Source organism: Euleptes europaea, chromosome 20 (assembly GCF_029931775.1).
Source record: "Euleptes europaea isolate rEulEur1 chromosome 20, rEulEur1.hap1, whole genome shotgun sequence".
NCBI lineage: Eukaryota > Metazoa > Chordata > Lepidosauria > Squamata > Sphaerodactylidae > Euleptes > Euleptes europaea.
Genome location: NC_079331.1, coordinates 6997654 through 7017631, shown reverse-complemented (window position 1 = coordinate 7017631; position 19978 = coordinate 6997654). Strand labels below are relative to the sequence as shown.

Here is a 19978-nt window from a genome sequence, read left to right as displayed (position 1 = left end):
GGCCAGGTCAAACCCTTCTTCTAATGCCAAGGGTTTCCTTCCACACTTGTTTTAACGGGTTAGAGGAAAGTGGAGAAGCAAGAAGGAGCCATGTGCCTGTTTTTCGTACAGATCTGTTTTTTCCCCTCTAACTCCCAACTCCTGGGGCCTTTTGAGACGGCGTGGATCAGGACGGAGCGCTGGCTGGAATTGCTGCCAAGACGCTTTGTAGGAGGAGAAGGCCTTGCCTGGGATAAGTGGCTAACAAAGATGTATTGATTCCCCCTCCTCATTGCTAATAGATGAAGGCAACGCCTTGCTTCCAGTAACCCCAGTTTCGGGCTGCTTTTGTAATGGGCCGGATCTGGCGTTACTCCAGCGAAAGCATCTCCGTAGAATGGTTTTCGGAGCGCAAACGTGAGGAAGGCACCCGGTGTATTGGCTTGCTGCGTGTAAAGCATCGCTTTAGTTTTTTTTTTTTACAGGCCCTTGTTTTTAAAGAGTGACCTTCTGTACCTTTTCTCTATGCCATGGTCTATTTTTTCTGTTTTGTTCAATGGCTTTAGAATCCCTCGTGCTCTCTGACAGCTGACGTGGTAGACAGGTGCCTCCAGCAGCGCTTTCTATCTGCCCTGCGTGTGGCCCATTTAGAGAACCGAGTTGTGGTCAGGGGTCCCTAAACCTGGGATTCAGCGGCCGTTTGCTGTTCCTCTTGTTTTTTTTCCGGCAGAGCAGAAACAGGCGGTTCTCCAGAAAGCCGCAGAACCAGGTGGGCTGGCCAGCTATTCCAGGGCAATTGGTCTGAACTTTTGACATTTCGAAAGGCGATTTAATGAAGAGGCAGAGCACAGCAAAGGCTAGGCAGGAAACAAACATTTTCAGAACTCCTCTGGGTTTTTTTACTCATCAGCATGGCTGCTACAGCAGGTACCCTCTCCGTTCTATGCTGTGGCAACTCTCCCAGAAGCCGCAGTCCGCATTGACTTGGTAGTTCCTTTCTGTGTTACTGCTCTAGTAAATGGGTTTATTGCTGGGTTCATTAAACCTCAAAATACAAAAGTATGTGGTTGAACACATAGAACCATAGAGTTGGAAGGGACTACCAGGGTCATCTAGTCCAGGGGTCTCAAAACTGCGGCTCCAGAGCCGCATGCGGCTCTTTGGCCCGTTGAGTGCGGCTCTCCGAACTTGGTTCGGAGCCCCTGCTCTTGTGCCCGCTCGCGCCGGCAGCCGGGCTGCGGAGCCGGCGCCCCTAAGAGAGAGAGCGGGCGAGTGGGCGCGCTGTCTTTTCCCCTCCCCCCCACCGTGGAGAATGGCCGGGTCCCCCTTTCCCTTGCCTTCAATGGTTGGGAGGCTAAAGCCTCCCCTCCCCTCTAGCCGCGTGATTGCTGGGTGGGCGGCTCGGTGGTTTCTGCCCCCCCCCGCCTATCAGCTGTTGGGCGGGGCAGGCTTCCTTTGGTAGACCTGGCCTCCGTCTGAGTCCCATTGGGAGGCCATGTCTACCCACTGGCTTTTTTGGCAGTAGACCTGGACAGTGAGGAGGGGAAAAAGTCCCCCTTCAGAGGCCAGGTCTACCAATTGGCGTCTGTGGGCCTCCGGAGGCAAGGTCTACTGCCAAAAAAGCCAATGGGTAGACCTGGCCTCCCAATGGGACTCAGCCGGAGGCCAGGCCTACCAATAGGCTTTTATGGCGGTAGACCAGGCCTCCAGACGAGGACTCCAGACGGGGAGGGGGAAATGACAGGGACTTACAGTTTAATTTCTATCAATAAATAAGATCACTATTAAGTATGATATCAAGTTTTATTCAGTGTACCTATAGTTTAATTAAGACTTAAAACTTTAATTAAAGTTTATTAAGTTAATAAACAGTGTACCTACCTATATAGTTTAAGAAATTTGGCTCTCAATCGTTGTACTGTTGATATTTGGCTCTTTTGACTAATGAGTTTGCTGACCCCTGATCTAGTCCAACCCCCTGTACAATGCAGGACATTCACAACTACCTCCCCCACACACACCCCGAGTGACCAGAAGATGGCCAAGATGCCCTCCCTCTCATCATCGGCTTAAGGTCATAGAATCAGCATTGCTGACAGATGGCCGTCTAGCCTCTGCTTAAAAACCTCCAGGGAAGGAGAGCTCACCACCTCCCGAGGAAGCCTGTTCCACTGAGGAACTGCTCAGACTGTTAGAAAGTTCTTCCTAATGTCTAGACGGAAACTCTTTTGATTTAATTTCAACCCGTTGGTTTTGGTCCGACCTTCTGGGGCAACAGAAAACAACTCAGCATGAAGCTGCCTTTTGCTGAATCAGACCCTTGGTCCATCAAAGTAAGAATTGTCTACTCAGACCGGCAGTGGCTCTCCAGGGTCTCAGGCAGGGGTCTTTCACATCACCCACTTGCCTAACTGGAGATGCTATGGATTGAACCTGGGACCTTCTGTATGCCAAGCAGATGCTCTACCGCTGAGCCCCATGTACTCATAGATTTAATTTATCATGTACAAACGTTATGACTACCTATATATACTGACTAAAATACATCCAGGTTACAATCCACAATTATTCTGCTGGCATAGAGTCAAGAGTCCTTTTGCAATCCTTGAACATGTTCTTCCATGTATCGTGGATATCTCTTAGACGATGCAACACCAGTGGATCAGTTAAAGCTATCAATCATCTCTTCAGTATCGGTAGAAAAAGAACTGTAAATCATCTTTTCAGTACTATAGATAAATACAACAGGTTGCTGGCTCCTAATCCTGTTGCGTAAAAATCTTCCTCAGAACTTCATATTGGTCTCATTTGTCCAGAGTAATTTACAATCTGACCAACTCCTCATTACATTTTTTTACCGAGGATTGCAAAAGGACTCTTGATTCTACGCCAGTAGAATTATTGTGGGTTGTAACCTGGGTGTGTATTTTAGTCAGTATATATAGGTAGTCATAATGTTTGTACATGATAAATTAAACCTGTGAGCATATGTCCCTAAGACACACTTTTGTATTTTGAAGTTTAATTGCAGTGTTGGTGTGGCGTAGCTACTATTTTTCCTTGATTTATTGCTGGTGTCGGCATGAGCTTCTTCTCCTACATTAAAAAATGTGATGCTGCAGCCCTTCTGCAGTAGGACAGGAACCCGGCCTCGCTAAGCCACTCGGTTTCCTGCCTGACATTACGGGGCAGGCCTTGTCACCCCTTGATTAGGGTCACTGGAGGTGGTTTGGGTGCTGGTAGGGGTGCCAGTTCAGGTCAGAATCTGTCTCATGGAGAAAGAAGTGTCTGGGCTCAGCGGGCGACCTCTGAGCGCCAAGACCACGGTGGCCTGGTGTGTAGGGTTACGTAAGTAAAGGAAATCGTTGCGCGTGCCTGGAAAAAACCCAAACTGTAGCCAGTTCTTAGAAATCTGCTTTCATGCAGCTTCTGCAAAATTCCATACCGGAGGACGAGAGGTGGCTCTTAAATTCAGCCAAGGTGTTCGACAGAATAAATTGTTGGAGAGTCCCGTGATACAAGGCGGAACGGTTTTATTGCGGCATATGCCACAACCAAATACAAAAACTGTAAAAGGCATCCTGGGATATTTGGTTGTGTTTGCTTCCAATATCACTGCCGCTCTGGATTTTATCATGGTCACAGGGTGTATCTTGCTTGGCCTTGGGTGTTTGATTCCCCTGGGTAAAGGTAGTGACCGCCATGGGGACTGTTCCTTCTGCGTTGGTGTGACAGCTGTGCAAACGGTGGAAGGGGTGCTTTAAACTGAAGAGCTGTGAGGTACTCATCTTCTTAAGGTGATGTGCTCACACCTTTGCTAAAAAAAATAACATTGATAGCTTTAACAGCTGTTTCTGGAAGTAGGGGGATGGGACCCCGGCACCGTGTTGTAGCCCAGGGAAGGGATAGCCATCTTTGAATGCCCCAATTCCCCCTAGGTGACCTTGGGGCAGTCACTCTCTTAGCCTAACCGTACCCCACAGAGTGGAGGTTAAGAGGATGAAATGGGAAGGGAAAAACAGCGTTCAGCTATCCTCAACAATTTAGATGATGATCAAATAAGCGCAAGGTGTCTTCCCTTTGGTTCCACTTCTGGAGAGCTTCTGGCTTAGGCTGCCAGTGCTTTCTTCCATATGAACCTGGCGAGTGAGTTGCGAGACAGGAAACAAGAAGGAAGTGTGAATCCCATGCACGCAAGGGAGGGTGGGAGTGTTCCCCGTGTGTCAAGAGAGCCACCATCTCTAATTGTACCCCTCACGCTGTCAAATTAGTGAAGTACACGACTGCATTCCGGCAGTTTACGCTATCTCCCAACCAATCTGCTACTGTACACCAGCCAGCGTGGTGTAGTGGTTTGGAGCGGTGGAATCTGATCTGGACAACCAGTTTGATACCCCCACTCCTCCACATGAGCGACGGAGGCTGATCTGGGGAACTGGATTTGTTTCCCCCACTCCTACACACTAAGCCAGCTGGGTGACCTTGGGCTAGTCACAGCTCTTTCAGCCCTCCCTACCTCACAGGGTGTCCGGTTTGATTCTCCCTTAAGTGGAAGAGAAAGTTGGCATATAAAATCCAACTCTTCTTCTTCTCCACTTGATTATGGGGTTTTTGTGTGTGTCTGTGCACTGGCTAATTTTGAAGGCCTAATATGGGGGGTAGCCTGATCTCGTCAGATCTCGAAAGCTAAGCAGGGTCAGCCCTGGTTACTATTTGGATGGGAGACCACCAAGAAATACCAGGGTTGCTGTGCAGAGGAAGGCACTGGCAAACAACCTCTCTTAGTCTCTTGCCATGAAAACCCCAAAAGGGGTCGCCATAAGTCGGCTGCGACTTGAAGGCACTTTACACACACACACAATATGGGGTGGGGGAGAGAAGAATTTGTCCCTGCAGTAGGTGATTTCCTGAACTGACCATTTAAAGCACAAAGTCTTGCAAGGGAGGTAGCTTGGGAATACACGCTTTGATCTTCGTCTTCCAGGAATGACGCTTGTCTTCTGGCCGTAGACATCTTTGCAGAGCTGCGTGGGTTGCCTCAGAGCTTTGCCAGGGCCAGGCCAGACAGCTCCCTGGCCGCGCGACAGAGAGGGAATTGAGGCCATTCCTATTTATAGGGCTTCAAAGCTCTGACTTGCCAGCGCTTTCGACGGCCCCAATCTAATTATTTTGCGGCGCAGATCAAGCGCATCTCCTTTTGTCCATCCTTTTGACTTGGCTTGTCTTCTTCCCTTGTCCACGAACAGGTACTTTGATGGCAACCTGGAGAAGCTGTTTGCGGAATGTCATGTAATTAATCCTAGTAAAAAGTCTCGAACACGTCAGATGAACACCAGGTCATCTGCACAGGATATGCCTTGCCAGATATGCTATCTGAATTACCCGAACTCGGTGAGTATTGTGAAATTGAGAACTTGCGACTAAGAATAAATAGCATTTTTTTGCTCGTCTGAAACATAAAAAGTAGCTCGTCTCTTAAGTTATCAGTAGGCAATATGTGCCCAGGAGTGTGTTGTTGTTGTTGTTGATAATAATAATATAATAATAATTATTATTATTTATTAATGCGATCACTGACCGGCAAAAACAAACAACAGCCACAACAGATAATAAGAAAACCACAACAGCTACTACTGCAACGACAAATAATGTGAGCCTAAAAATTACATATTACATATTGACCATATGCCCTTGTATTGCCCATTTTATTGTGAAATTCTTGCGGTCCTTTTAGATCCCGTTCTCTCAAATCATGTAGATCAAGCTGATGGTAATAAGATCAAATTGTTGTTATCCTCCCGAGATTCTGAGGCTGTTGAATCTGGGCTAAATCTTTTTGATGAAATTGTTAAGAGGCGGAGGTTAAACGATGTTTAGAGGGTTGGTTTTATTTGGATCGACTGCGCGATGGTATGCCAATAAAGGTATTGAAAATTGAAATATTACGTGTATGAATAAAATGTTTATAAACATTGTATAACTTGGTGTGACCTGCTTAATATTTTGAGTAGTAAAGTATTTCTGTTACTCTTATCCTGTTAGGGTACGACGTATTTTAATAGCTGCAGCACAGAATTTAGCAGTCAAGAGTGCAAACTGTTTTTTTCCCCATCAGTCAGGAGCTTCTTAGCCAGAAATTCATCTGGGTGGTCAGGGCAAGTGTTAAGCAAAGGGGAAAGAACCCTTGTGCGGACTTCTTGGTAGAATGAAAAGCGGATCAAGACATGTTCTAAAGTTTCTATATCCCCTGACCCACAAAGGCAAAGCCTTTATGCTTAAAGGGACCTTCTTATATCTTCCCCCAGGAGTGTGTTTTTTCTGTCATACTATTAAGGGGTCACAGTGGTGCTCCAAATCCCCCTCTCCCCATAGCGAAGGATTCAGGGGCATGTTATAGGGCCCATGCTTGAATCACACCTGGGAACCAGCCAAAGCTTTCTGTGGCTTGCTATTCCCTGATTTCAACTTGGAGCCTCAAATACTTTCCACGGCCGGCTGCTTCCTTTGGGGAAGAAGGGCTTGTAAAAGTTCAGAGTGGCTGAAAGCTTATCCGCATAGACTTCACTCTTCAGTTCTTGTAAAACCGTGTATCACTTCAACTCCATTTCAATATTAGTTGTATGATTTCAGTAATGTTTTAACCCATATCCATTTATATGTGTGTTGTCAGCCGCTCTGAGCCCAGCTTGCTGGGGGAAGTAAGTAAAGTAAAGGTCCCCTGTGCGAGCACCGGGTCATTCCTGACCCATGGGGTGACGTCACATCCCCGACGTTTACTAGGCAGACTTTGTTGACGGGGTGGTTTGCCAGTGCCTTCCTCAGTCATCTTCCCTTTACCCCCAGCAAGCTGGGGGAAGGCTGGGTATAAATAAAATAAAATCATATTTGTAAACACTCTTAATTGTTCTGATCAGCTTCTTAATGGGGTTATAGAAGTTTTGTTATTTTTATGAGTGGTGTGGGGGGGGGCCCTACCCCATCAACATAAAATGCTGTCCTGTGGTGTTTCCTAGGGAAGAGATACTACAGTTATTACTTAGTGAGTGCCTCCTATAGTGAAGGTTGGTCTGATTCCATGGTTGAGCGTGAAAAGGTTTGATTCTTGTCCATTGATAAATTCCTCTTACAACTGATGCATATCATGTTATGTATCAACCTGTTGCTTCCAAACTCAAAGTATTCAGCACATGAAAGGGCTTGATCTCATAGAATCATAGAGTTGGAAGGGACCACCAGGGTTATCTAGTCCAACCCCCTGCACAATGCAGCAATGCTGATTCTGTGACCTTAGGCAGATGATGAGAGGCAGGGCATCTTGGCCATCTTCTGGTCACTAGGGGTGTGGAGGGGGGAGGTAGTTGTGAATTTCCTGCATTGTTCAGGGGGTTGGACTTGATGGCCCTGGTGGTCCCTTCCAACTCTATGATTCTATACTTTTCCTTCAAGTGAGCTTCCTTTGTTTTTTTTTAAAAACACCCTATATTTCTTTAACCCTTGCTCGAACATTTGCGCCACAATAGCTGTTAAACTTCGTCCTCTCTAAAAGTGACCACGTAAATCTATGAATGGACTCAAACCAAATGTCTGTGTTCGGCTTGTATTCTTGGTTTTGAACACTTCCCCCCCTTCTGACTTGTGAACATGTTACTTCCGTGGAAAACAACCAGAACTCTTCAGATACTAATTATATGACCCCCAAAATCCTAAAGTTTGGGTAATTCAGTTAATTGAAGTTCAGCAGTAGCACATAAAACAAGTTGAAAGGTTCTGTTACAGGGTTTTATAGAAGACAAGCGCACTCCAGATAGTCTCATGACAGTTCTGCCAAACATTTCTATTTCAACTATTATCAATATAGGTGGAGTTACCACCCCCTACCTCTTTGGTGATGTCACATGACAATTATCTCCCCACCCTCCCACATTTATTTTTCTATTCTGACTACTTGGATTTAGAGTAGGGTGTTCATAGTATTTCCAGTGTTTTCATGCCTACTAAAAGCAGTGGCTTGTTTATTTAATTGAAACGTGTCTCATGCTTTTCGGCCCTACACTCAAAGCCGTTTCTATATATATATACAAACATTATTGTGAGAACTCAAACAGCAACACAAACATAAGTCAGTTTCCAAACAGCCCTTTTACTTTAATGATACTGCTCATCAGCTGATTCAGCTCAAGGGATTCCCATCACATTGCAACCACTATCCCTACATATCCAAGGCAAAATCTCCCCCCCTCTTATCTTCCTTCACTATTATGCGATGTTATCTTTGGACAAGTCCTGCACCAAACAACACTCTGGTGGAGCGAATCTCTTGACAGGTCTTCACGTTGTCTTAAGACATGTTAAGAGTCTGGACCCTGTCCTCTTTCAAGCTGTGATCGTGAAGATGGGGCTGTACTCTTCACACTTGCTGCCTGACTTTCAAATCAAAGGTCAAACTATACTGAAGGCGATGTGTTGTTGGCTGAGGAAGCGAGGGCAGTTGGGGTGGGCAAATAGTGGAAAGACGCCAATCGGGGCAAGTGCCGCTAGCAGGACCGATGTAAATTGAAGACTTGGCTGTTTTTGAAAGGGCATTCATTCCGCAATCAAGGAAGTCCAATAGTAAACAGAGCAAAACGGGCAGTGGGGGGATATAATGTCGTCTCTGTTTCTCTCTCTCTCTCTCCCCAGTATTTCACTGGCTTAGAGTGCGGACACAAGTTTTGTATGCAGTGCTGGAGTGAGTATTTAACTACCAAAATAATGGAGGAAGGCATGGGACAGGTAAAATTCTGTTTCTGTTATTACTTTTATTGGGGGAGAAATGGGTTATGGGTTTTGGCTTGGGGTGGGTGGGTAATAGTCTGGGCTTTTTGTTACAGCCAATGTAAGTTAATGAGTTAGATTAGAATTTTCAGCTCAGATCTTGGTCATTCAGAGACTTATCGGCTGTATGTGTACTGGTCAGGGTGACCAACACCGAGCTGGGAAATTCCTAGAGATTTGGGGTTGGATCCCGGAGAGAACAGGGCTTGGAACGGGGAGGGACCTCAGTGGGGTATAATGCTGTCGAGTCCACCCTCAGAAGCAGCCATTCCCCCCACCCCCAGGGGAACTGGTTTCTGTAGTCTGGAGAGCAGTAGTAATTCCAGGACATCTCCAGGCCCCACCTGTGGGTTGGCAACCCTGTATGCAGGGTTTAAAGATTCTTCACTGACGCCAGAACAGAAAAGGCTCCTGCCTTACCACTTTTTCCTCTTTCCCCTTCAGACAATTTCATGCCCTGCTCATGGCTGTGATATCTTGGTGGATGACAATACTGTTATGTAAGTATCATAGCTTGGTAGGCGATTAAATAATAAAACCCTTCCTCTGTTAAGCCACAGAACAATCCTGTGGGAGCTGACTGGCTCAGAGTTGTCTAAAGATGATGCCGTCGGTCTTGCGTGGAGATTCAAGGTTGTTTGCCTCCGTGGGTACTCTTTAAGAACTCTGATCATCCTCGGTAGCCTTTATAAACACTAAAAATACTTCGGCTTCTCCATCCCCTTCGACTTTGTCTGCCTCTTAATGCTTTTCATGCAAAATGTGTGGGGCTTTTATGTCTGCATTGTGCCTGAAAACAATGCCTACTCTTTCCGGAATACCTCTACCTCCTCTTGTAGTGATTAGTAGAAGTAATTCTTCTTATGAGCCATAGCAACACGTGTTGCTGAGGCATGACCACTTGAATATATATATTTTTAATTGGTCTTCACTATTGTGTGGTTTCCATGCTTATCGGGTAACTTGTTTCGGGGAACTGTACCATTTCCTGCCGTTAAGTGACCGCTCCCCTGTTAGAAGGTTTTTTTCCTCTCCTTAGTAAGCTCTCGTTGCTGCTTCGTTTGTTGGCGCACCGTTCGGCCAGCGCTCTCGCATTTCGTTTGTCTTCTAGAAGCTTTCCCCAAGGTGCTGCGCGGGGCCCTTTTTCTGTAGCTGGGCAGCCAACACTTCCTGAAAAGGACGTGTATCCGATGGTGCGCGCATCGGGTTGATAATGTTTTTCTGCAGCATGTCTTTGTGCCAAAAGTTGTAAGTGGCATTGTAACTCGTTTCGGGGGGGGGGGGGTTGCTTCTCATGTGCACTTCATAATGAACTGCTTTAACCTCAGAACAGTGCATACCTTAACCAGTCATTGCTAGCTTTTTAAAAAAAGGGGAGGAACACCTCATGCTGCTCTGTGTCTTTGCAACCCCTTGGTACCAGCGTGGTGTAGTGGTTAAGAGTGGTGGTTTGGAGCGGTGGACTCTGATCTGGAGAACCAGGTTTGATTCCCCACTCCTCCACATGAGCGGCGGAGGCTAATCTGGTGAACTGGATTTGTTTCCCCGCTCTTACACACGAAGCCAGCTGGGTGACCTTGGGCTAGTCACAGCTCTCTCAGCCTCACCTACCTCACAGGGTGTCTGTTGTGGAGAGGGGAAGTGTAGGTGATTGTAAGCTAGTTTGATTCTTCCTTAAATGGCAGAGAAAGGTGTTATATAAAAACCAACTCTTCTTCTTGGTTCGCATCTGGACAATCTTTTCTATGGCATAGGCTACTCTGGTCTTCATCCACCCCTGTCTAAGCAATCTTAATGAGCAATCTAATTGCTCCTTACCGTTGGCAGTTATCCTCTGAGGGTCCCATGATCTCCCCATAAGTTTCATGACAGAATGAGAATTTGAACCCAGATCTCCTTGGTCTTAGTCCACTACTTTAACCCAGGGGGTCCCAAACATGACGTTCGTGGGCACCATTATGCCTGCCAGCACCTTTCCTGCGGCTCGCCAAACATTTTTTAGGAAGTTGGCGGGGCCAGGTGGAGGCTTTTGCCCAGCGAGGCTTCTGATTGGCTGCAGGAGATTTGATAGGCGGTGCAGAATTTTAAAACGTTGCTTGGGCAGAATCTGCCGCCATTAGCATCTCTCACTGAGTGAATGAAGATCTTCACTGAGTGAATGAAGGTAAGCTGGAAGCAGTCATTCTGTGGCTAGCTCCTCCTCCTGCAGCAGCCATTTTGTTGCTGCACCAACCACGCCGTGTCAGAATTCCAAAGGTGCCCACAGGCTTTAAAAGGTTGGGGGACACCCTCCCCCCCGCTCTAACCACTGTGCTGTTCTTTATCACAATGTTCGTGCTCTTGTTTTGTCTCCGAGCGATTAGGAAGCCCCTTGTTAAATTAAGCGCTGGCTCAGTGGTTTCAAAACAAAGATTACCCATAATTGGTATTATTTGAAACAGTTCTGGACTTGGGACAAAAATCACGGCAGGCAGCAGTCGAGCGGTAATGAGTAAAACAGAGTGTGTATTTTGGGTGCTTTCCAGAGATAGAGGGTGTGTAGTGGGAGGACTTAAATCAGCTCCTCAAACCAGGCGTGGGTTTAAAAAGTGCCCCGTTAGCTTCCCTTTCCAGACAGAGAATTTGAGGGAAAAGGCTTTTGTGTGTCTCTGTAGGGCTGGGAGTGCAGTCGTGTAGGAATCTGCAAGACGGGGGTGTGTGGGCTTCTGCTGTTCCGGACAAACAATATAGTGTTTGTCCCTGCTCTTGAGGTCTGGCACAGAGAATCTTTTTGGTGATCTGTCTACCAGGTCCCTAACTGTTGCTTAGCCAAGTGTTTTTGGTATTTGGCCTGCAGATTGTGGAACCTGCACCCCGCCCTGATGTCGCCGCTAGGTTTAGGATGCCTCTTTCGAGGAGGCGTTAAAACCCCCTCGGCTTTCTGTTTCCAGTGTGCTCTTGTTGTGACCGCTGGCTGCAGAATAATGTTGGCTTGTCTCTTTCCTGTTTTGTGTTTTCTCCCCCCCCCCCAGTTTATTTTATTGGGTTTTTTTTGCTTAACGCAATTCCCTTTGATCCGTTGACTTGTGGTTCAAAATAAAAGCGGACGCTGATCTCTTGACTGTAAAGAAATGAATTTCTTAATGAAATCTTCCCCCTTTTCTCTTCCTAGGCGCCTGATCACAGACTCAAAAGTTAAATTAAAGTACCAGCATTTAATAACTAATAGTTTTGTAGAGGTGAGTGTTTACTCTTAAAAATGAATGTTGAAAAGCCTGACTGTGAGTCTTTGTGAAGCTGTCTGCAGGCATTTTGTGGGCACTGGTTTTTTTTTTGGTTTTTTTTTTTTGGTGTGTGTGGAGGGGGAAGATCAGACTTCGCTGCAAAAGTGTGAGGGAGACAAGGTTTTCTATTAACAACCTAACAGCCCTTACTTTGGGAAACCTATCCGAGCTACGCTTTGGATGCTAAAATGGTAGTACTAATAGACGGCATTGTTTCAGTATGCCCCTTCCTGAAATCGGAAGAGCTGGAATGTTGCTGTTGCTGCAGCATCCTGAAGCGCAGGCCTAGAGTCCCAGGTCTCGGCGCAAGGGCTGTAGACGGCTGTGCCAGGAATTGCCATCTCTAATCGTTCCTGAACGCCAATTACCACTCTTGCAGCGGGCAGTTTTGAACTTCGGATTCGTGGCCAGCCCTCGGAGAATAAGCCGGCATTCGTTTTCAGTGCTTCTGCAGAATCCCTGGCTGCCCCCGAACCAAATCCAGCATTAACGTCGGGGCGATACCCCCGATGGATCTGTCGGGGCATCACATGAACACATGAAGCTGCCTTATACTGAATCAGACCCTTGGTCCATCAAAGTCAGTATTGTCTACTCAGACCGGCAGCGGCTCTCCAGGGTCTCAGGTGGAGGTCTTCCACATCACCTACTTGCCTGGTCCCTTTAACTGGCGATGCCGGGGATTGAAACTGGGACCTTCTGCATGCCAAGCAGATGCTCTACCATTGAGCCAGGTTCCTTCCCCATCTCTAACTTTAAAACTTCAGGGGATGCACGGTGCAACCTGGCCAGGCTGGCCCCCTCGCCTAATAAAGACCACATGAGTTCCATTTGCAAAATGCCAGCGGTGCTTAATCTGGACAGGGCTGCAAAACCATAGCACATGTGGGCTTCAATGCAGCCTTTATGAATGAGGCTTGGCACACGTCCAGGGGGTTAATGATTGAATGCTGAGCCATACAGAAATTTGTCAGGAGGCCCCGTTGGTGGAGGACTTGCATAACCTGTGTGGATACCGCGGGACCAGGCCCTCCCAAGATAACCACTGGATGCAGTCACGGCCAAGCCATTTCTAAACACTCTTTACCGCAGAACTGCCTGTTGCGCTTAGTTTGAGTTGAAAGTTCAGAATTAGTCTTGAGTTGAAAGTTTTTCAAAGCAGGCTTTGCAATAGCGTCTTCCAGTGCGTGCGTCCAAGTTTTGGGCACCACAATTTAAGAAGGATGTAGACAAGCTGGAACGTGTCCAGAGGAGGGCAACAAAGATGGTGAGGGGTCTGGAAACCAAGTCCTATGAGGAAAGGTTGAAGGAGCTGGGTATGTTTAGCCTGGAGAGGAGAAGGCTGAGAGGGGATATGATAACCATCTTCAAGGACTTGAAGGGCTGTCCTATAGAGGAGGGTGCCAAGTTGTTTTCTGTTGCCCCAGAAGGTCGGACCAGAACCAATGGGTTGAAATGAAATCAAAAGAGTTTCCATCTAGACATTAGGAAGAACTTTCTTACAGTTGGAGCTGTTCCTCGGTGGAACAGGCTTCCTCGGGAGGTGGTGAGCTTACCTTCCCTGGAGGTTTTTAAGCAGAGGCTAGATGACCTTGTGTCAGCAATGCTGACTCTATGACCTTAGGCAGATGATGAGAGGGAGGACATCTTGGCCATCTTCTGGGCATGGAGTAGGGGTCACTGGGGGTGTGAGGGGGAGGTAGTTGTGAATGTCCTGCATTGTGCAGGGGGTTGGACTGGATGACCCTGGTGGTTTCTTCCAACTATAATTCTGTAAGTCCTTGGAGGAGTAAGAGTGTAACATCTGGAAGCATCCTTTCTGGTCTCATCCTTGGCATGACTTCCAGGTTCTAGTTTGCATTATTTGTAGTCTTCTATAGGATGGAAGTAGGGGAGGTCAACGTGGGGCTCGGCATTTTCTGGTCTTGGTTCCGTTGAGGGGTTGGCCTGGATAATTTTGAGACTCCCTTATAGCTATTTTATTTATTTCTACGGAGCTCAAGGCGGCTGATGAATTTAATAAAATACGTTCAAAAGCATTTAAGTCATGAAACCAAAATTTAAAATCACAGTTTGGGACTCCTTTAAATTAAATGCAGTCCTGAACACACAAAGCTGCCTTATGCTGAATCAGACCCTTGGTCCATCAAAGTCAGTATTGTCTACTCAGACCAGCAGCTGTTCTCCCGGGTCTCAGGCAGGGGTCTTTCACATCACCTACTTGCCTGGTCCCTTTAACTGGAGATGCCGGGGATTGAACCTGGGACCTTCTGCATGCCAAGCAGGTGCTCTACAAACTGAGCCACAGCCCCTCCCCACAGTCCTAAATAATTGGTTCTGGGAAATGGCGTAGTGGGTGTCTCTCTGTACTAGGAGTGGTGACATCTCTCTGTAGCAATGAAGTTCAGATAGAAAAATCCTAGGGAGATAAAAGGGAAGGGCTGAACAGTAGCTGGGTATGTTTTTGTTTTCTTTGGGACTTCCACCGTGTCAAAAAATTGTTTTTGCTTTCTCCTTCCAGTGCAATCGACTGTTAAAATGGTGTCCTGCCCCGGACTGCCACCATGTTGTAAAAGTGCAGTACCCTGATGCGAAGCCCGTTCGCTGTAAATGTGGCCGTCAGTTTTGGTAAGCGTGTTTCTTGTGCTCATGAGAGTATAACTGTTGTGGACAGCTAAAGCTGAAAAGTTACACCTACCCCCGGCCTTCTTGAAACCACAAGTTGCCTCTAATGGAATCGGGTAGTCATTCCCAGGTGGTAGAGCAATGTGTGACCACGTTGGCCACTCAGAGGTCTGGTGAGCTTCGTCTCGACCATCTGAGATAGCAGAAATGGGTTTGTTGAATACTTGAAAGGAGCCAGAAAAAGTGTGGGGGAGACGCGACAATATCGGAATCAATACAGAGGAGGGGGAAAAAAGATTGTTATTGAAGATTGCTCAGATCATATGCATGTCACACGTTGCTTCATTAGGGGATCTGTAAAATGACCATTTCCTTTGAAATGTGTTGGAGGAAAGTGTTACGGATACCGTGGACTGCCCAAAAAACAAATCAGTGGGTTATAGATCAAATCAAGCCTGAACTGACCCTAGAAGCTAAAATGACTACACTGAGGCTGGCTGCATTATGAGAAGACAAAAGAGTTACTGGAAAAGGCAATAATGCTAGGAAAAGTTGAGGGCAGAAGGAAAAGAGGAAGACCCAACAAGAGATGGATCAACTCCATCAAGGAAACTGCGGCCCTCAATTTGCAAGACCCGACCTGAGCAACGCTGTTAAAGATAGGACGTTTGGGAGGTCATTAATTCATCGGGTTGCCATAAGTCAGAAGAAACTTGATGGTACTTAACACACACAAACACAGAGACCTGCTTGGGATAACATGGGACATCTTCTAAAACAAATGTCAGATCAAACCAACATGGTCACAAAATAGGGAACAAATTTTGGCTTTCCGCAGAAGTTTCCATCAGGCTGGATATTCTGTATTGGCGGGGGGGGGGGGGATTCAGAGCATTGTGGGAAAATCTTTCCACCTTGGCCTAAAGCATCTTTTTTTCTTTCTTTCCCACACTCTTTTTTCATTTTCCCCTGTCTTGCATTGAAGTCCCTCCCAAGGCCTAAGAGTTGCCTGAGATGGATCGACTCTGTAAAGGAAGCCACGGCCCTCAATTTGCAAGAACTGACCTGAGCAAGGCTGTTAACGATAGGATGTTTTGGAGGACATTGATTCATAGGGTCGTCATGAGTCGGAAGTGACTTGACGGCACTTAACACACACGCACACTGACCAGGGCAGGTTCAGGAGGGGGCATGCTGTTTCCATAGCCCCCCTCTCTGCCTAGCAGCAGATATTATTGGTCGTACCTGCGTGAAAATGACCATCTCCCGGAACGTTCCTGCCTCATAATAGTGGAGCCGGTCATTTTACAGATCCTTGCCAAAGCAGCGCGCAAGGCATGGACTTATGTGGGCTTCGTCGTGCTGGCCTGCTTGCATTTTGAGTATAGTGTAGCTTAATTGCATATATAAACTTTCTTTTTTTCAATTTTACAGCTTTAACTGTGGTGAAAACTGGCACGATCCTGTTAAGTGTAAGGTGAGCATTTAAGCCTTTTCCCCTCCTGTTGTTCAGAGCAGAGGGGAAGTAACGTAATATTGATCAGATATCCCAGAGGTAGCATGCTGGTTCCAGAAATGCCAGTGTTTGGGATTACCATTGGGAAAGTTCCATAAGGACAGCCTGTGTCATTGGCATTTTTAGGAGAGGTTTCCTAGGAACTTTTAAGTTAAGCGTCGCCTGGTGGGGTAGAAGTCCAAATTAATAATTAAAATCTTTACCAAGAAGCACAAAATAAGTAATAACAAGTGTTTCCTTCCAAAGGAAAGGCACTAAATATAGTTTTTTCCAGATTTGCTGAAGGTATGGGGTAATGATTGCTCAGTGCAGAGCGATCTAGAACAGGGACAGTCAGGCTTTTAACCCCAAGTGTCCAATACAACAACCCTGCGGTGGCTGCTTGAAGACACTGGTATGCCAGTGAAAGAGAGAGAGGGGGGAAGAGACAGGGGTTGTACTTGGCCAAACACGGGGTGGGAGGATCAAGTTCGGGACTTCCCTTGGACTGACCCTGCGCCTTGACCAAAATAGTCTTTCGTGCTAGGAGCCGTCTTTCCTTGATTTGGAATTCACCGCCTTCACCATTCTAACCTGGATCCAGTATTCACAGGGGCTTCCATCTAGCTTATACTCGTCTCCCCCCCCCCCTTTCGGCATCTTTCTGTGCCATCTTGGGGCGTGGCTCATTCTCGTCCACGTGCTCTGTGAGCGGTGGGGGTTCAAACATCTTTGCAGGTAGCCTTTAACATTTGGTGTGAGCGGTGACTGAAAAGGCTCCGTCGTGACCTCTTGGAAATCTCTCTCTTTCCCTTTTCCAAACAGTGGTTAAAGAAGTGGATTAAGAAGTGTGACGACGACAGCGAAACTTCTAACTGGATTGCAGCGAACACAAAGGTTTGCCTCCACTTCCACCAGGAGTCCTGCTTTTCTCATGCAGTGTGTGTGTGTGTCAAGTGCCGTCAAGTCGCAGGTGACCCCTTTTTGGGGGTTTTCACGGCAAGAGACTAACAGACGTGGTTTGCCAGTGCCTTCCTCTGCACAGCAACCCTGGTATTCCTCGGTGGTCTCCCATCCAAATACTAACCAGGGCTGACCCTGCTTAGCTTCTGAGATTGGACAAGATCAGGCTAGCCTGGGCCATCCAGGTCAGGGCTTCCCATGCAGAGACCCTGTCAAATTTTGGCACTGTGCTAGCTTTGACTAGTGAGGGGGCCGCGTCTTCCGTGTGGCCCTTTGGCCCTCTGCTTAGCACTGTTGGGAAAAGAAGCTTTGTAACCTAAAACTGAAAGAAGCTACTGGATTCCTCAACGTTAGTGTACGGTACAAGTTAAATGTACTGCACTGTTTTCCAGTCAGGTTCATTTGGTGCCAGTGGAAGTGAAATATTTCTGTACCCATGCAGTCTAGATTTAATGGTTTCAGAATACTGCTAGGGATAAGAGTTACACTCATTTTGATGCCCGGAGGCCATGTTCTCCACTTGCCCACGGCCTGTTATCTAAGGGTAATCTTCCTTCCTATATGGATTCTCTGGTTAGTCCAAAGTTATGTAGAGTCTTTATGCATTCAAGATTTAATTGCCGTTTTTCAATGGTTTTGCTGGGCTGTATGCTGAAGATCCCTTTTTCAGACTGGCTGTATCCCTGCCCTCTTCAGTCAGTGGACTCCTTGGTACATATCCCTTTGCACTGTCCCTACGTATACTAACTCAGGCTAAACTAGGTTATACCATGTTTTAACAAATGGTCCACATCTTCTCGAGCAACCTTGGAGCAAAAGGATCAGTTCCTCTTAGAGGACTCTGACCCTCGGCGTACTTATTTTGTTGCTTGTTTTTTTGGAGGCTGCAGAGGAGAGACAAAGGGAAGTGTTTATAGAGATGGGTCCTTATTTAAGTTTTATGGTTTTATTGTTCAAGACCTCGGTCTAAGAACAGGGGGTAAGAAAGAAAGGTTTCAGAACACAAGGACAAAGATTAAGCACACAGATTTAAATCTCACAATGTATGAATCCTACTTTAATACAAGTAAAGAGGAGCTGTGGCTCAGCGGTAGGGGTATCTGCTTGGTGTTCAGATGGTCCCAGGTTCTCCGTTGAAGGTGCTCAGGAAGTAGGTGATGGGAAAGACCTCCACCTGAGACCCTGGAGAGCTGCTGCTAGACTGAATAGGCAATACTAACCTTGATGGACCAGAGGTCTGACTCAGCGTAAGGCAGATTCATATGCAAATGCTTTCCGTGCAAATGCTTTCCCCACAAAATCCGTCCCATGAGTGGAAAAACGTAAGGGGCTTGGATGAGTTTGGGTCACTGAGTTGCTGTATCTTCGCATTAAGACCACTAAGGCATCAACAGACAGTTGGCTGATAGATGGATGCATAATCAGCGGAAACTTTCCTCTTGTACTGTGATGTCACTTTTGTCTGCACTTTTCCATATATGGAAATAAATAAAGTTGGCAAAAATAAGGGAACGGCGTCCTATTTCCCCCGTCCCCCACTGCTTTTCTTCTTGCAGGAATGCCCCAAATGCCATGTGACCATAGAGAAGGATGGCGGCTGTAATCACATGGTCTGTCGGAACCAGAATTGTAAAGCAGAGTTCTGCTGGGTGTGTCTTGGCCCTTGGGAGCCGCATGGGTCTGCCTGGTAGGTTTAAGAGATGCCGCTCAGCTCTTGTGAGTCTAATTGTACTGTCATGTTGTGTTTCCTCTACGTAACAATTGTTTCCTTCGGAAGCACAGAGGCTCAAAATTATAGCTGATATGTCTGGACCACAGAAATCTCCTTCTCTCTCTCTCTGTCTCTCTCTTTCACACACACACACACACTTTTTCCCTAGGGCAAGCAATTATGAGCTCCTCTGTAGAGAGTTGCTGCTCCTATGTAGACACTGGGGGTTGGGAAAGGTATTGGAGGTGTTTCATTCACATGTTGCTCAATAAAAGAATGGTGCTTTCAGAGAAACTTCACTTCTCACATCTCTTCCAGGTACAACTGTAATCGCTACAATGAGGATGATGCAAAGGCAGCCAGAGATGCACAAGAGGTGAGTCCATAACTCTTGTCAAAGACCAAGGCAAAGCTGCTTTGGTATGGGACGCTATGGACCAGCTAGAATTTCTTCAGGGGCCATTCCCTTCCTGCCACGGATCGTGATAGGTCAGGCCAAGTCTGTAAAATGGTCGGACCAGCCTCTCGTGGCATAGCCAACAATGCGAATCCTCCTGAATGCGATAAAATGTGAGTAATTTCTCTTGAGTCCTGTTGTCAGAATTCTGGCCAACTTGTAAACCAGAAAAACATACGCTGGAGTTTCTGAACAGAGTGCATTCCCTGGCACATCTAGGAAAGGGTCTTTACTAAGAACATAAGAGAGGCCATGCTGGATCAGACCAAAGTCCAACTGTCTGTTCACACAGTGGCCAAACAGGTGCCTCTAAGTTGAATCATGTGTCTGTTTGGCTAGGCTTTTCAGCCACATGCTGGAATTTTAGTAGGGTTAAATTTTAAGCCTCATCTGTAAATCTGGATCATTTCCCCCCTAACTCCACCCCTTCAACCATCTGTTGGGGCCTATTCATCTGTTCGCCTTGCTGTAACTCCATGTTACAATCTGGGGGGTGCCATTGGGTAGTTTTACGCTGCTTAGGGTTTTATAGGGCTGTTTTAATTGTTGTTTTAAATGTTTTATTATATTTTAATGTATGCTGGAGTTTTTATGTGAGCCGCTCTGAGCCCGGCCTTTGGCTAGGGAGGGCAGGGTATAAATTAAATAAATAAGCTAAACACCAAAGCAAA

The 19978-nt window shown here is 46.6% G+C and overlaps 2 protein-coding genes across 2 annotated transcripts in view; both read left to right on the top strand.

The window, feature by feature from the left end:
• Nucleotides 1-19978, top strand: part of NEO1 (neogenin 1) — a 330696-nt gene that overhangs the window by 17100 nt on the left and 293618 nt on the right. The gene's annotated exons all lie outside the window — the stretch shown is intronic.
• The window catches only part of ARIH1 (ariadne RBR E3 ubiquitin protein ligase 1), a 39287-nt gene that overhangs the window by 15889 nt on the left and 3420 nt on the right, over nt 1-19978 (top strand). The window contains exons 3-11 of the mRNA XM_056865926.1: nt 5226-5370; nt 8659-8751; nt 9238-9293; nt 11945-12011; nt 14578-14684; nt 16116-16158; nt 17002-17073; nt 18696-18826; nt 19169-19226. Coding sequence (XP_056721904.1) covers nt 5226-5370; nt 8659-8751; nt 9238-9293; nt 11945-12011; nt 14578-14684; nt 16116-16158; nt 17002-17073; nt 18696-18826; nt 19169-19226 — 772 coding nt within the window. The remainder of the gene's footprint in view (nt 1-5225; nt 5371-8658; nt 8752-9237; nt 9294-11944; nt 12012-14577; nt 14685-16115; nt 16159-17001; nt 17074-18695; nt 18827-19168; nt 19227-19978) is intronic.